General features: G+C 44.5%; 1 protein-coding gene across 3 annotated transcripts; it reads right to left on the minus strand.

Moving 5' to 3' along the window:
* Positions 1–3,419: 3,419 nt before the first annotated feature.
* Positions 3,420–15,228, minus strand: g3bp1 (GTPase activating protein (SH3 domain) binding protein 1). 3 transcript variants are annotated; one of them, XM_040120748.1, is made up of 12 exons: positions 15,116–15,228; positions 10,733–10,849; positions 10,427–10,508; positions 9,791–9,964; positions 9,579–9,669; positions 8,979–9,072; positions 8,354–8,633; positions 7,987–8,091; positions 6,651–6,768; positions 5,660–5,785; positions 5,029–5,138; positions 3,420–4,695 (listed from the first exon to the last, which is right to left on the minus strand). In XM_040120748.1, the coding sequence occupies exons 2-12, from the start codon at positions 10,825–10,827 to the stop codon at positions 4,447–4,449; spliced, it is 1,524 nt and encodes a 507-aa protein (XP_039976682.1). In that variant the 5' UTR covers positions 10,828–10,849; positions 15,116–15,228; the 3' UTR covers positions 3,420–4,446. The 3 variants fall into 3 exon arrangements, with proteins under 3 accessions (XP_039976682.1, XP_039976680.1, XP_039976681.1); XM_040120746.1 differs by lacking the exon at positions 15,116–15,228 and adding an exon at positions 14,997–15,109; XM_040120747.1 differs by lacking the exon at positions 15,116–15,228 and adding an exon at positions 14,997–15,109 and having other exon boundaries at positions 10,733–10,868.
* Between the last annotated feature and the right edge of the window lie 1,312 nt (positions 15,229–16,540).

A 16,540-nucleotide genomic window follows, 5' to 3' on the forward strand; every position in this document is an offset into this window, starting at 1 on the left:
TCCCAGTCCCAAGTGTCAAAATGTCAAGGATGTTACGAAAGGTTTTTCAAATGTTCATAGGCTCCGTTTACCTGAGGTTGATCATCATAGTAGCACGTAAAATCCTTGATATCGGATGGTTCTGGTGACACTAAGTCTGGAAATGGAGATGAAGCCTGAAGCAACCGATAGTTTGGGAGCAGAACTGAAGAAAGAGAGTGACAGCGTTTGCTAAAAGCACGCGAGCAACAGTAACATGGTATCGCCCAAAACACTTTGGGCGTCTAGGTGACGGGGGGGGGTTAATGCTGTGTCCTGAAACATACACAAAATGAAAATGGTAAAATTGTCGCCTGCCTATTTTTTTTTTTTTTTTCAAACGTCTATAGTAGGTGTGTTTATGCACTACCTTCTGGTATTTACATTGCCATCTTAATTTTGACTTAACTCTGTCTTTTCTGACCTTTTGCTGGCCCTTTGCAGACCTAACTATCGAGATTTCCCAGCGTTTTTCTGCACTTTGTACGTGATATAAAAGACGTCAAGCAGCATGAGCTCATGACCTGCCAGTCAGGTTTGATTCCGCAGCTTCGAGAAGCGTGTCTGCTCTGCTCCCGTAATCTGGCAGCCTCCGCAGACACACCATCATCACATTAAAGCCGGCTTTCCCTCTTTTCTGGCTCTGTATCGGTCCTCCAGGGAGAATTCGGCCTTTTCTCTTTGCTGCCTCTGCTGCCTTAGAGGTCAGAGGTCAACGTCAGTTACAGGACAGTGACCCCGCAGCTGGTCGCCACCCGGCTGCCGAGTCGCAGCGTTGAAGAGTGTTTAAAACCAAAGGTGTATAATGTATAACGTATGTCACCTGGAGCAGGAGGAGAAGGTGTAATTGAGGGAGAGTCATGAAAATACACACCTTCAGACAGAAACGTCATTCTGCTTTGCTTCTCATCAGGGCGGGAGTTTGAATCGGGGGCGTTTGGACGGGCTTCATCCTGCGGTCTGAGGTTAATCCAAGCGCCAAAAAGTTGTTCTTGGATCAGGGATACATGAACATCATGTGTGTAACCTTCAGCCGTGGAGTTCTCCCCTGTTAAGCTGATGCTTGGTGCAGATGCAGACATCTTTTTATAAAAAACAAAAAAACAAAACACGATTTCTCATTATCGTCCTGACTTTAACACGGATCGTATCTTATCATCATATCATTGCTACATAAGGTCTGATGTTACTATATCAGTATAACATTTTGAGCACTACTGAGGCATTGGCCCCAAAACCAGCAACATCAGGTAGGTACTGAAAGGCTCCAATGAGCCAATCATTCACTCAGTCATTCAGATGCTTGTGCCGTGAGCAGCGGGGTTTCCACCGTGCGTTGTCGTGGAGTCATTGTGGTCGCAGGAACGCGTCTACAGAGCCCCGGATGCCGGCGTGACAACGTGGTGTCCGGTACGCCGAAACGATACCGGTCGGCCCTCGCGTGGCTTCGCAGCCAACTAATAACATTTCCCAACAGAGGCTGAAAGCAGGGGCCAGGGCTTCGTCGCATCAGGTCTCTGCTCGAGAAAGGACGCAACGTCGTCGGGGGAGTGGGTAAACGTTTGCTTGGCCGCCCGTGACAGGTCGGTGGATGTAGCGGTGTCAGTTAAACTGCAGTTGCTATGGAACCATTGCAGTAATGGTTGCCATAGCAACAAAATGTTCAAGTGAAATCAACTGCAGGTACCAGCGCCCCCCCCCCAACCCTGTCTCAGACACACACACACACACACACACACACAGTAGCTGTTCATTATTTAGAAGTTGCTGTACTTGTAATTTAATGGAAAGAGTCACTGTGTTTTTTCTGCTCCTCCTTTACTGCGTTTGAAGTTTTATTTGTTCGAGATCATCTGTTTGCATCTGTCTGAAAAAAAAAAAAAAGCTGACAATTCAGGACACAGGGGGCATGAAAAATGAACTTTCCAGGTTCAAATCCTCTCTTTATTTCTGTTAAAATCCCACTTGTTCCGTAAAATATTTTTGATGCTTCGCCTTTAATTGGCGGTTACATAAATGCGACCAGTCAGATGTGACGTGGAGTGACTAGCCAACCCCTGCGTTCTTGTATCATTTAAACCATGTTTATTACGAGCAGCTGAGTGTGTGTGTGTGTGTGGGGGGGGGGGTTCACACCAGCCTGACATCAGGAATTTCTCTCTCACTCGATGAAGGCGGAACTTCAGGCGTGAACAGCTGCAGAGGCACCAACGCCGGAAGCCACATCAAAATAAAATCCGGTATTAAAACGAATCAGCTCATTTTGTCGACGCTGCCCACTGTTTGTATCAGGTCTCACCTGGTGACAAACTGCTACAGAGACATAACACAAAGAAAAGTAGCTATCAAGGCTGTTTTATCTGGTAGGTAAAAGTAGCACAGGGGCAAAAAGGAAATGAATCATTTTTAGTTTTCCTTTTTAGTTCTTTTTACTTCATTTATCTTTAACTTTAAACTGCATTTAATCTTATTTACATTTACCTGTGGAGGCTGTTTTCACCCGTGTCTGTCTGTCTGTCGGTTTATTTGTCAGCCTGATCGCTCAGAACCTACTGAACTGAATTGCATCAGAGCTGGTGGAGGGATGGGGCACGGGCCCCGGTAGAAACCCCATTAAACTCTGGTGCCGGTCCGGTTAAAGGGGCGGATGCAGGAATCCACCCCTCTCCTTAACGTTGCGAGGGGGGCCTTTTTCGCCTTGACGTTGGTAGTGCTCTATTGAGTGCCAGTCTGGTTGAAACCAGCGTAGCTGTGTTGACTTAGTGACATGGTAATATGTGAGAATGTGTTTTGTCGCCGTAATGCTGTCGTGGACGTTATTTTTCCGGTATTTTATCATTACACCTCACGACTTGAGTTATAGAATCTGATCCGAACCAGCGTAAATCATAACATTACAAAGGGATGTAACATTGTACAGGGGGTTTTTATTTCATCTTCACTCTACAAACTGTAATAGCTGGTTCAAGACATCAAAATAACCGTTTGCTTATTCCTTCTCGTGAAGTGTGACATGGTCTGTACGGTGGTGGTGGTGGTGATTTATCTCCGGGTGGCTTTGGGGGGCTTAGTGCGAGTCACAAGTACCAGGCTGATTTTCACTCCTACTCTGCTCCTGGTCCCCCCAACAGGCCTGTGTGTAACTTGTAACGTCTCGGTATTGATGCCATAATGATAAACTGAGTTGTAGAAGCAAAAGGACACAAGATGGTGCAAAAACTTTGCCTGAACTGTCTAAAAATCAAATTGCAAATATCCGATGAGGTAAACAAGTCAACGCCAGCTTTCGGTACTTGGCAGCTTCATGCTCTACGTACACCTTTCGGCCGGAAGCAAAGAAGCCCGGGCCTGGTCAGGCTGTCCTCTGACAGCCATCTGCACAGACTCAAACAGACCCAAGGTTTAAAACAGTAAATCACTTTTAATTTAGTTCTCTCATCGGCAGGTGAATTCATTTTAAACATGATGACAAATGAAGTGCATCGGTAGTAGAAGCCTAACAGGATTTGATACATGATTTGATACATGCTCCATTCACACGCGTCCGTGAATCCACGTATTACAAGCCAACATTATTACTCAAATAAAACCACTACAGTTCAGCTCTTGACCTGATAGAATAAAAAGATAAGACAGATCCATCGCTAGATACAACGGTGGCAGCAATACACAGGATTGCCCAAGCAGTAAAGTACACGTTCCTTTAAGAAACAGGGAGAGAGAACGCGAAAAAAAAAACCTAACCTCTGGGTTTTTTAATCCCCAATTCAAGTAGTATTTACCCTTTTTTCATGTGTTTGCGTGTTTTGATTTGTTTCTTAATAAATTCAAGTTCAGCATGAAAAAACAAAAAAAAAATGACAAAAGTCCAGATAATACAAGTGTTGGTGGAGAAGATGAGGAGGAGGAGGAGGAGGAGGAGGATGGGATTTCGGGGGGGGGGGGTTAGGAGTGACATTCTGGATTCCTCAGAGGGAAATGAAAAGCAGCAGGTGAGAAAGACGAAGATTCAGGTGAGGAGGTGGAGGCCGTTTGGGGAGGAAGAGGAGGCAGCCATCTTTCATGAGAGACAGATGTTGAGAATGGCTGCTGAATTCAGCAGGAGCTGGTGTGACTTGACGGTGAACGCTCTCGACCAAACCTGTGTCAATTACTAACAAATAATCCCTTCGAAATACTTGTATACTGCCACATTTAGGAGAAAGAATGAGAGGGAAACAAGTCGAATCAGGGCGTCCGAGAGTAATAACCCAAATTTGGACTTAAAATGAACAATTCCTACACGTTTTTGCTCCTAGGTGCAGTGTAATGAAGGGTTTTTGTTAAATTTTAGGTTTGTCCAATTGGTTGTTGCTGCAGTAAATCATTAACCACTCAAGTAAACTGAATCCAAATAGTAATGTGACTCAGGTTTGGAGCCCGGGTGCCTCACTGCCGTTGGGCAGAGTAGCGCCCCTCACTGGGCCCGGCGCCCCTTCCAGAGCCAAAGCTGGGTTTCTGTGCCATGCCTCCTCGGGTGGGGGGGCCTCTGGGTCCTCCGCCACCTCCTATTCGCTCTCTGGGACCGCCAGGACCTCCAGGACCCCGGGGCCTCACGTCCCGCCTGTCGCCCTCCCTGGCTGAACGGGTCTTCTTCTCCTCCACGTTCAGACGGACATCGCCTCTGAACTTGATGGGCTGCGGAGACGAGAAATAGGATTAAAACTAATCACAACTTGCCCAAGTCTCTTGAATTCTATTAAACACAAAATTATCTGTACTTGTAAAACTCAAATTTCCCTTCTTTTGGGTTTAACTGAGCAAACTCAGCATGTCCCATAGAATACCACCAGAGGAGCACAGAATAATAATTAACACATGGAGACTACAACACCAAGTAGCTACGGGTAATTTAAAAAAGAATAAGTCTCTCAGCAAATAACTGGTGCTGCATCAAAGGGAAAGAGAAACTGAATTACACCTCAAAGCCCCCACCCCAACCATTGCAATTAGCCCGAGGAGTTGCCTTACCCTGTTGCTGAGGATCTTCTGCACGGGTTCAGAGTCGTCAAACACCACAAAGCCAAAGTTTGGTAGCTTTCCTCCACTGTTGATCCTCAGCTCCAGGACTGTGCCATACTCTGTGGAAAATGAGGAGGCAGGCGTTTTATTCATCTTATTTTACCACTGTGGCTAAAACACAAAGGGTCTGAATGTTTTAAGTATCAAGGTGTATAACATGTGAAGCACATATTCCTATAGATTTCTGTAATTCTTATTTTCACTTGCATAATATTCTTGCAATACTTTAAACCTGCACATATCCGACCTGTCTATAGGCTCGTTGTATTAGATGAGTGTGAAATGCAGCTGGATGAGAAGCTATTTACACTTGTTTTTGAAGTTTTTACATCACTTTGCTTTGAGAACTTTTGCTATGAACACACATGAACAGTAAACAACCCATCATTAACCCGACTGTTACCAAAAGAGTTGACCGATAGTAAACTGGTTGGTTGATCTTGGTTACTTATCCTATCTCTTTTTCTACAAATGTATAAGAGCCATCTGTTGTACGTCTCGCACCGTTTCATTGCGTATTTCTATGACTCTTAACAGGTGTTTTTAAGTTGCTGGCCAGGTGTTATCCAAACCCACTTACGTTCAAAGAACTCCTTGAGGTCGGTCTTGTCCACGTCATGAGGGACGTTGCCCACGAAGAGCTGGTGGGCGTCAGGGTACCTGACCACCCTGCGACCTTCTGACTCACCCTGCTCACCTTCTCGGACTGAAACACAAACAATTCGATAGGTCAACACAGGAACATATGCTGTGAGAAGACACAGAAGAACTACCTGGTTTAAAACTGCAGACGAGCTATTTGTACAGCGTACAATCAGTTTTTTGAACTGCCAACGTAAAAATATCTACAAGTGATGTTACGTTGCATCTCTCTTTTTGTTATTCTGTTATTTTACAAACAGGTATCGAGGAAATCTTTCAGGGACATTTCTAGCTAAGTCACCTACAGACATGCTGGAAGCGTGGGTCAGAAGGTGGTGCGAATACCCCAGTGGGGTCTGTTTCTGTGGATTTCGGGTCTGGCAGCGCAGGTTCATGTGTCAGGGGACAAATATTCTTCCATAAACCATTCTGGGCTTTGGGTCCGTTTTAAAAAGCAGGTGTTGTAGTGATTGTAAATTTTAGAATACAAAAAGGTACTTAAAAATAAACCTGGGGTCGAGCTCCAAACGAAAACACATGTGACGTGTTCTAATGGGCACAACGGTGATTTGGTGAGCAAAAGAAAAACAAAAAAAGTTGGTGCAGCTGGCCTTTGCCATCAGTGTGCTCAGGGCGGACATCTTTGCACAGCTCTGTTCCACAGCCTAGTAAACTGTTGCCTGCAACTAGACGACGTCATGTGGTCGAGTTCAGGCAACGTTTGAACTTTACTTCTTCAGTTACAGAAGTTTGGATGTTTACACATCTGGTAACACCCACAGAGCCATATTTAACAGCACACATCACATTTGATTATGTTTGGTTTATACTAGCGGTCTAATGCTCTTTTACCAATCACAATAAGTGCCAGTTACATTCGGGTAGAGGCCATTTAACTGTACGAACTGTATTTGTATGAGTGTGTGTACCTGGTCTGGGTCCTCTGTGCACCGGCGGAGGACCTCCAGGCCTCTGTTCCCTCGGTCTCTGGTCTCTCTGTGGTCTCTGTGTTGCTGTCTGGGACTCTGACTTCACCTCTGCTCTGGGCTGGAAGTCAACACAATTTGTAAGGAGAGCGAGAAAGAGCAGGAAAAAAAAATGTGTTTTCCCCTGCCGGGATTTATCACTTAACTTTAGGCCAACAAAGAAAGAACAAGTTTCATTATCATCAAAAAAGGTACAGCCAGCAGGGGCTGTTTGTCCTGTCCTACTACCTTCATCTCTACTCTGGCAAACAAGTCAAGTTTCCAGAGCCAACTCTTCTTTCTGGGGGATGTGGAAAAGCAGCAGAAACTAAGGAGGTTACTAAAGAGACTGCCTTCACCCTCGACACATTATCTACTTTCACCTTTACTCAGTGTAACAGAGGAGATGAGGGCTACGAAATGAGATCACCACTGTTTTAAAACACCAACACCTGCTGCCACAAAATAACAGGAAAAAAAACGAAAAAAGGTCCTGTCTGCTTTGAAAAGTCACGTTTTCTTCAGAGATTTTTTCTGGAAAATTAGGTTTGAAAAAAGTGGAGGTTCCTCTTATATTTGAGACAGTCACATGTTCACAGCATCAGATATTCTTCTTGAATGGATAGAGTGCCAGTGTAACTACGGTCTTGGACACAGAGAGTTTGAAGCCTTAATGATGCTAGGTTAGCGAGTGTCTCTCAGTCAGCGAGCCATAAAAGTGTTCGGGTAGCCCGGTTCAACCCTGCAGGGGGTTCTGAAAGCTGACGTAACGTGCGTTTCTGCCGCAGAGGAAATAAATTCATGACAACTGGAAAACGAGTTCACAGCTTCCCCCAAAGTCTTTGCTGCAGAAACGAACCAGGGAGAAAATGTGTTGAAAAATGTTGACTGTCAGAAGAAGATGATTCTGATGCTTCAACAGTCTGACAGGACAGAGTGTTAGTCTGCGACTGACAGGAAAGATACACTAGTGTGGGTTTTACATTTTAACTTTTCACTTGTGTGAGAGAGGAGGCTCCAGTGATGAGGACACTTCTCTCCTTGGATTATCGGCATCTCATGGAAAATCTCCCAACAGGACAAGTGTACAAGTATTTCCTATCCTAAAAGCCCCCGCCCCCACAACAGATGTTGGAAAATCGTGATCACGAGCCAATCACTCGTGGTACTGTGCGTTATCATCTTGGTTATGTAAAAACGAATAGGGCCTACAATGTATTGGGACATAAAAACAGCAGTCAAGACTGGGATAAATATAATCTGGTGTAACCAGGTTTTCATAAGAGGAACTTAAATTTACCGGTGCTGTGGGAGTGACTTTGACGACATGTGGGGGGATTCCTGAGACTGGGACAGCCCCACTGGGAGGGAGGTTCTTACTGGTGACTGATGCCCAGGAGAACGGCTGGAGAGAAGACAGAAGTAAACACGAAAGAAAATTAGGGCTCATGGATGCCGAGAGATAAATTATCCCATTACCACAGTCCTTTAAAAAAAGGGAATGTACGTATAAACACACGCTACCTCCATCAGGAAGAAATTATGTAAACGAGTATCTGCAAAGGTTAAGGCATGCTCTTCCATCTATACCTGTTAATCTGTCACTCTAGACCTGTATCTCTATCTTTCCGAGTTTATTATCTTTGCCAAGATGGGTTCAGACCTACCCTGTTTTCTTCTGGGGCGGCGGGGGCGGGGTCGGTGGGCACAGAGGCGGGTTCTGTAGTTGGTGGGGCGGCGGTGGGGCTTTTCTCTGTCTGGTCGTCGGCCGTGTGTGCGTCTGTCTGTGCCTCCAGCATGGCGTCTGACTTCAGCTCCACAACCGCAGCCTCCGCCTCCTTCTCCACCTCTGGCTCTGGTTCAGGACTCGCTGCTGCTGCTGATGCCGATGCTGCTACTGCTGCCGCTGCTGCTTCCTCCTCATCACCAGGAACCACCGGCTCTGAACTACAAGGGACAAGTACGAGACAGTCTTAACCTGGAAAAATCTGTCACTTGTGCTGCTGAACGATGTATATTTCCAACACCAACTTACTACATTTAAATCCAAACAGTTGAAAGCCTTATAGCAGAAGCATTTTTCACACACTTAAGTTCGAAGTTTATTGTCACAAGGTCTGTCAACGTTGAAGGGGAATAAACACCATGAGAAAGAACTGTGGCCATGAATGGAAAAACTTACATCTTCATTTTTAAGTGTACTTTTTCCTTTTTTAAAAGATTTGGACAGGTTCAAATGTTAAAACCCTATTGAAATTTAAAGCTTTGGGAACGACAGGCCATGATCCGTACCAAGGTGTTGGGTCATAAAAGGGAGCAGACTCCTCCGGAGTGACATCAGGGGAGGGGACCCTCTCCTCGATCTCCTCCACCTCATCCTCAGACTCTGAAAAACACAAAAATAAAAACATGTTCAGGACAGCGAACATCAAATCTACCACCTACTGCTCTTAAATAAAAATACCCGTTTTCTAGTTCATTTAAGTCACACTAAAACCTATCCAAACACTGCCACCATCATCGGTTGTTGCTCCATTCTTCATACTTGTCATGACGAAGCTTAATCTTGGAGCTCCATTTTTCTCAGGTTCACTTATTGCTTGGTGTACCTTCAACCTAATATTCCCGGACATCAAACACTATCAGGTTATTTAACCCCCCCCAACGGCTTCAACTGCCATAAATAAATAGACACAGCGGTTCAAAGAAAAATGATCAAAGCGCTGAAACAAGTTGTGCAAAGAATGAATGAGATACTTGTCTCTGTAGGTTCATTTATCTTTGGCAGAATAATACTAAGATCAGAAGGATCACATCTGTAGAGAAGATGAAAAGGCAGCCAGGAGAAATAACAGAAAAGTGAAACCAGGTGAAAGACGGATGCTATCGCACCTTCTGGAGGCTCAGAGTCGGAGTCGCCAAACACCTCATCTTGGTAACGAAACACGTCATTGTGGACGTAGAACTTGTTTGCAACGGTACCCTGGAGGAAAAAGAAAAAAAAAGTTAAGTTTAAGACTTTACACAGTGCATAATTAAAACAAACCCACATGAAGCAAAGCCAACCCTGAAGGTGTTCTCTTTGACAGAAGACGACTACGAACCTCAGGTGCCAGCACAAAGGTCTGCATGAACTTCCTCATGGGCTGCATGTTGTTGGACAGCTCGCCCATCACCTGCACCACCACGCCCTCGTTCAGGGTGGCGTGGGCGTCCACGTGCCTTATCTTGGTGTGACAATCCCGGAAACTCAGAGCCATCACCCTCTTATGGATCTCCTGCAAGAGAGGAGAGGAGGTGGAATAAATATAAAATCAACCAGAGCAGAGTCTTGATGTTTTCATCCATACGAGCGCCCCGGAATAATTTTAGGTCATTCAAATCAATTGACATTTCCAAAAGACATATTCCCTCACTTTCCTAACTAATCTTCACCCAAGAACAGAATATGAAAAAACAGAAATGAATGGAAATGTCACATTATACAAGTGTTCTCAACTGTCCAAGAGATTCAGTATTAGCATCTTAAAAGTTACTTATGGCAGAGAGAACAAGAGACAAGTGATCTTAAATGTCCTCTATGGACAAAAGCAGCTTTAGCAAACAACTTTTATTTCAGCCCAGTAGGTTTTTTTTTTTGTTTCCCCCGCTCTGGGTTAGTACGTGGGAGTGAAGTGCAGTGCCTCTCTATGGAAATAACATTTTTAAAAGCTGTTATCTGCTGGATGAAGCCTACTTACAGATTGTCCATAAACAGCCTCTACTGGTTTGCCGTTGCTGTCGAGGCCGCCGTGCACGTAGGAGGAGTTCTTTCCATAAAACCTGAGCAGAGAGAGAATAGGTTAATTAGTTCCACTGAGGATAATTTACACACACACACACACACACACACACACACACACACACACATGCATATTAATATTATCAAAAAATGCAGACTTAAATCCAAAATACTGCACCAAAGGCAATAATTGCCTTTCGACAGAAATACAACAAACTTTCATCAAAGTTTCATCACATGACGCTGAGACGTGTGACTGTCGTACCTGTGCAGGTAGTCAGGGGCCTGGTTCAGGAGTGTGTAATACTGTCGGACAAACTCTCGCCCGACCAGCTGGGCACTTGGCTTCTCCATCACCATTTCTTTGGTCAACTGGAAATCTCTGCAAAGAACAAGAGGGACTGCACCAATTAGTTATTCAAGAGAAAACTAAAAATCAGCCACAATTTTGATCATTAATGTTTAATTTCAGTTATTTTTTCAAGCAGACGCGCCAAACATTTTCTGGTTCTAGCCCCTCTAATGTGAGGATCTGCCGCTTTTCTCAGTTTTTAGATGTTTGTCCGTTTCAGATGTTTCTTGCTCAAAACGAGACATTTACAGCCTTCATGGTGAACTCTGGGTAATTGTAATGGGCATCTTCTTTTCTGTTCACTGAGATTTTACACATTTATTTAAAAAAAAAAAAATTAAAATTAAAAAGTGCAACTGGCAAATTGATCAATAATAAGTAATTGTTCGTGAAAGTCCTAGATTGTGAATGAGAAGACTGTACTTACGTGACTAGTGCTGAAACAGTTCAGTGAATTGATCATAAAACCGACAGATCTTTAAGTCGTTTATCAAGCTAAATTAATTGCTCCCAGCTTCTCAAATTTGAGGATTTGCTGCTTCTCTGTTGAATATAACTGGAATATCTCAGAGTTACAGCCATCCGTAAAGATTACACTGGTTTCTGGCAACTAGTGATTGGCATTTTCACTATAGTGAGACATTTTGAAGACCAGAAGATTTATTAATTTAAAAAAAAAAAAAATTGAAAGTAAAAAGTCATCACATGCAGCCTTAATTCTATCCCCAAAATATGAATTCATTGTTTAAATGAAAAAATGGAACTGAACAACATTACTAAATTCATATTATGGGTGCAATACTTGGATCTCCCATAGGGGAAAACTACTAGTGGATTATGGGATGCTATGACAACAGTTGTGGGAACCTAAGAGCTGGACGGCAGTGACCATTTTGTGACTTCGTTGTTACGTGCAATACCTTTCAGAAACTTTACGCCCTATCATCACTTAGCCATCAGTTTGCATTTTATGGAAAGCGTCATCACTTCTGAGAATTTAAACTCCTGTGATGACTCATCCAGCCGTCCTGATTGGAGAGCAGTCAGCCCCAGTCCCGCGAACAGTAAAGATGTGTAAATCGGGTTAAGTAAACGCGACCTCCGGTCTCACGACAGAATACAACAGCAAACTCTCACCACGGTATGGGCTCATTCTGTAATTTGTTTTTCTGGACCGTGTTAAAATGCCAGCGGCATGAAATGTGTTTGATCTGCAAAACTGACTTGATTCTGAAGAGCGTTTATTGCCCCATCTGGGTGCACCGACATGAAAACAGCCCGCCCAGGGCTTGGAAAACAAACCCAGACATTTGCCGTTTGTTTTCATACCGAGGGGATAAGAATCTGAAATTGCAGTCATTGCAGTAAAATGTCAGTCCAAAAAAAAAAAAAATTGTCCTTTACTGCCTTTCTCCTTTTTAACAAGTGAACATCTACAAGTCCCACACAATGTTTTTCTATCGAGGAGGACATAAAAAGTACTGACCAGTGGTTTTTTGAAGAGTTTGGGTACCATGTGGGCTTCAAGCATCCACTGAAATATGCAAGACATTATCTTATTTTGAAGCCGGTTACCCATCAACTCCAGCTGATCTAAGTCTTTAAGTGGATACTCAAAACAAAAAACCAGTGAATTCTGGCTGTATGCTGTTAATCCTGTCCACATTGTCGACCTCGTCAGCTGATAACCAGATATTAGGAGAGCCTGCTTTCTTGGATTTCCATTTGAAGTTAGTATCACTGATGAAGCTGATTGGTAAAATATCTGAAGCGGCTGATGAACACTGGGACGTGACAGCCACAGTAGCAACCGGACAAAGTTTAAACCTTAAAAAGGCATCTTTTGTGGGAACCAAGTGTGAAAAGACTATTGTTGGGGTTTAAATTGCATTACTACTGACCATTTGCAAAGCATCAAATATTTCTTAGTATAGTTATAGTTAATATTTCAGTATGCTATGAACAAACAGCTGTGGCAATCTATAACAGTAAGAACAATCATGTCTCAGGTTGTTTTTGTTTAAAGATATGTTACTGCTGCCTGTTGTACAACTGACTTAAGTCCGCTCGTCAAATGTGCTACATTCACAAGCCAGAACACTGAAAAAAATAAAAATAAAAACAACAACATGCAGTGACTTTGGATGTTTCTCTCACCAAATCTGTTCACTGCACTGAATGCACCAACACGCGAGTACATTGGAAATACGTGTTTTCAAATGCACACCTAGATAACATACCTGAAAGAACGGTTTAAGTTATTTTCACTTTGAACCTTGAAGCATGATTCAGCAGAGCCACAATCTTCACCATTTCCTGTACATTTTTATTTAGTAAATGCAACCCGGTGGTTATGTTGGAATGAAGTGCACCTGGCTACTTCTATTAATGTTTGCACGCAGTACCTACGTGCTTGTCAGACTTGAAAGATAACTCAAGTTTGAAGTCCCTGCTTGTTGATGTTCATTTTATACAGACATGAATTGAAAATGACGTCTGTCTGGAAGGTAAGAAAAACAAATATGTCGAGCTTAAAGAGTGAGGCTTGCAATATTCTGTGTTTTTGTTACCATCAACAGCCCAATCAAAATAAACACAATTACGCAGCCTATCTGTGGCACTCATCTCCAAGCCCACTGGTACTTTTCGAAAGAATCTTTAAAAATAAAATAAAAAGACTCATAATTTCTCAGTTAGGTGCTATAGTCATAGGGGTAAACAGTGCATTTGATGGCGACTATTTTTAGTTGCAGATTTGGTGCTCTAATGAGCATTTCCTGTAGCAGAACGGTGTATGTGCGACTCTGAAAATGAACTACAGTGGCCATGTTTAGTGTGGCTCACTCGTGTGTTTGTCATAGTTTCTGCACCACAAAGTACCTTTGGGTCTACTTGTGGTCTTTTCATAGGATTTGTTTACAAGAAAACTACAGAAGATCGCCAGCCTCAACCTTTTACGCACTACGGCACAGAGATTAAAATAGTCAACAGTGGAGCTAAGTGCAGGTGATTAGTAGGAAAGAAGCTAAAACATGCAAACACGCTGGTATGACCATTAAGCAACAACCGGGGGAACAAGTGCTGTCTGACTGGCTCTCTTTCACACCTTTCTGCACAACCCAGAGCCATCCATTGTTCTGTTGCACGCTTATGAAACCAACGCACAAGCAGCAAACACTAACCGAACCATCGCGCTAAGCCAATCACTCCGGGGTAGAGTAACCCAACGAGCCCAACGTGTGCTGGGACAGAGCCAACGTTTCAAGCGAACAAGGGAGGTGGGGGGTGGGGGATTTGGCTTGATTGAGTCCGGGTTTATTTGAAGAATAAACGCATATAAGGACATGCTACACCGCAGCAGCCCGTGTAGAGCATGGCATGCGGACAAAGGCCACGCCGTGCCCGCAGTGAGGGTGCCATCCACGCTACCGACCGGCCTGTGCACGCTAGTCACCAGTCATGGCGGCTGCACGCGTCGGTGGGACTTCGGGGGAGTCCGCCGGCGGGTTCCAGATATAAGCTGGGCTCAAATGGCACCCCGGCCGGACCACTTCGGAGCTAAACCGCGACAGCTGGGCGAGCACACAGCCCCCGAACTAGGGCAGACACGGTATGTAGCTCGGTTTCAGGGGCTGCCCCAACACGTGCCTCGGCCGGTCACCAGCCACACTTTTCCGTTCCCGTCGAGCTAAATGAGCCCGTTTGCGTGTTACAAATGAAGAGAACGCCGTAAAGCAGGCATGAAAAACTGTGAAGGAGTGAAATAAAAAAACCAAAACTGGCGAGCGAGGAGGTAAAGGAAGACTGGAAGGGAGGGAGTCACGACTGTGAGAGCTAGAAGTGGGCTACACGGGGGCGCTGTGTATTTCCTGGAATCCAAAAGTGAAACAAGGCTTTGATGACGGTGGTTATATCCGACACCACAACACAGCAACAACTATTACACCGCCTGCTGCTAATTTTAACACATTATCGCCAGAAGTATTGCGTAAATTCAACCAGGAGCTGTTAGCAACCGCGCTAATGCCAAAGGTTGCTAACAGCTCGCACGTCTCCGCAGCAGGATGTAGACGGAGCCCCAGAGAGCGACCCAGTTAATCAAACGATTGCAATCGGACAAACAAATTAAAACTTTCCATCGCGAATTGTTTAAAGTTTATTTGAGAGAACAACTTACCAGTGGGTCAATTATCAAAAAAATAAGTCGTTGATTTAGAAACAAGTGATTTCTTTGAATCACCTCGGCGGATGCCAGAAACACTAGCGGCTTCACAACGTGCTGGAGTGCTCGCTTACCGGTTTCAGCTTCGCAACCGAGCATGGCATCCCGCCCCTCACGAGACCTCTAGCCAATCGAATCCAAGCTCTGTGACCCGTCCGCCAATTGCCTTGCGCTACCGCAAGGGCCCCAATTTTACAGCCAATCCCGACGGCTCCTATCTGTACCTGGGTTTCTCGCGAGGACCAATCACATCACAGTAACACTCGAAGATGCGTTTCTTTCACTAGCTGGCTTCTACCGTTTGGTTTTTTTTTTTCTCGTTTTCTGTGAGCGGCGAGCGGTGCACCGGAGCCTCTTCCCCGCTTGGGAGCGACAAAACTGTATGCGGTGTCTGAACCGATTTAATTGGAGCGAATGACTCATCAAATTACGCAGCTTATTCATTCATTTTAACTTCCTCTTAACGTGTTTAAATAAAGAGGGTCTGAGGCCGAGCCATGCATGTGGCCGCAGTGTCCACCCGGGAACCCTGTTGCAGAGACAGTACTCCAGACTCAGGGCCCACTCACAATACCTTTTTCTTGAACCCTCAACTGCATCTCATTGTTTATGGTGGACGGAGTTTGCTCAGTCTCCGCCGCCGGACCGGCTGTGCGTACGGTTACCCGTAGTGGTTGAAAGCTCAGGGACAAGGCTGGAATACTAACCAGGCAACGTAGGCAACCGCCCAGGGGCCCCAGACCCTTTAGGGGCCCCAAAGAGCCCCAGGTTCACTCTGCTCCATTTCTGTCTACATCATTAATTTGTTAGAAATTTGCATCACTGAAGTAGAGCAGTTCTTGAGGAGAGACTTTATGTTGGTGGGGTTTTTTTTTTTTTTTCTTTTTCTTTTTTTGGCATTCTTACTTAAAAATGACTCGGACAATTAGGCAGTTACCCAAATTGTTGCCAGTCACTTTCCCTTCCATGGACTTATAGATTCATCAACGCATGGTTTCTGTTATAGGGTACTGGTTGGTTTCCAGGACGTCTGGGGAAATGGTGAAACCGACATGTGCTGGGTTGGGGCCCAACAACGAATCGACGAGTAAAGTTAAATCCCAACTTTGTAGCCCCAACCGACTCACCGGTGTAAACTAATACTATATAATAGGATCCAGTAAAATAGTCATAACCCCCTAGTAAGCCCTGAGGCAAACGTTTACCGTGTTCCCCAGTCGACACCCTGCTTTTGGTAATTTGATTAAATCCACAAGTTCATTTTGGAATATGTAAAGACTCCCTCTAAAAGACAGAGCCTTAAGGTCCTTATCAGTCCAGCTGATGTTGTGATTTAACGTTGCACATTCCAAAAAGCAATTAAAGTACCTTAAACCATCTGATACGCAGCGAATATAGGGCGTTCGGGGCCCCTCGGGAGCTGGGGCCCTCCACCATTTTTGCCTGCTTCGCCTGGGTTGCACTCATCAGCCTCGAGATTAGAATAGAATAGAACAGGA

The sequence above is a fragment of the Xiphias gladius genome, chromosome 23 (assembly GCF_016859285.1).
Source record: "Xiphias gladius isolate SHS-SW01 ecotype Sanya breed wild chromosome 23, ASM1685928v1, whole genome shotgun sequence".
NCBI classification, from domain to species: domain Eukaryota; kingdom Metazoa; phylum Chordata; class Actinopteri; order Istiophoriformes; family Xiphiidae; genus Xiphias; species Xiphias gladius.

What these genes read in the sequence shown, in the direction of transcription:
- g3bp1 (XM_040120748.1), bottom strand. Translation starts at nt 10,827, where the DNA reads ATGGTGATGGAGAAGCCAAGTGCCCAGCTGGTCGGGCGAGAGTTTGTC. An exon ending in GCCCCTGACTACCTGCACAG is followed by an intron (nt 10,509 to 10,732) that starts GTACGACAGTCA and finishes CTCTCTGCTCAG; the next exon opens with GTTTTATGGAAAGAACTCCT. An exon ending in CCTTTGTGCTGGCACCTGAG is followed by an intron (nt 9,670 to 9,790) that starts GTTCGTAGTCGT and finishes TTTTTCCTCCAG; the next exon opens with GGTACCGTTGCAAACAAGTT.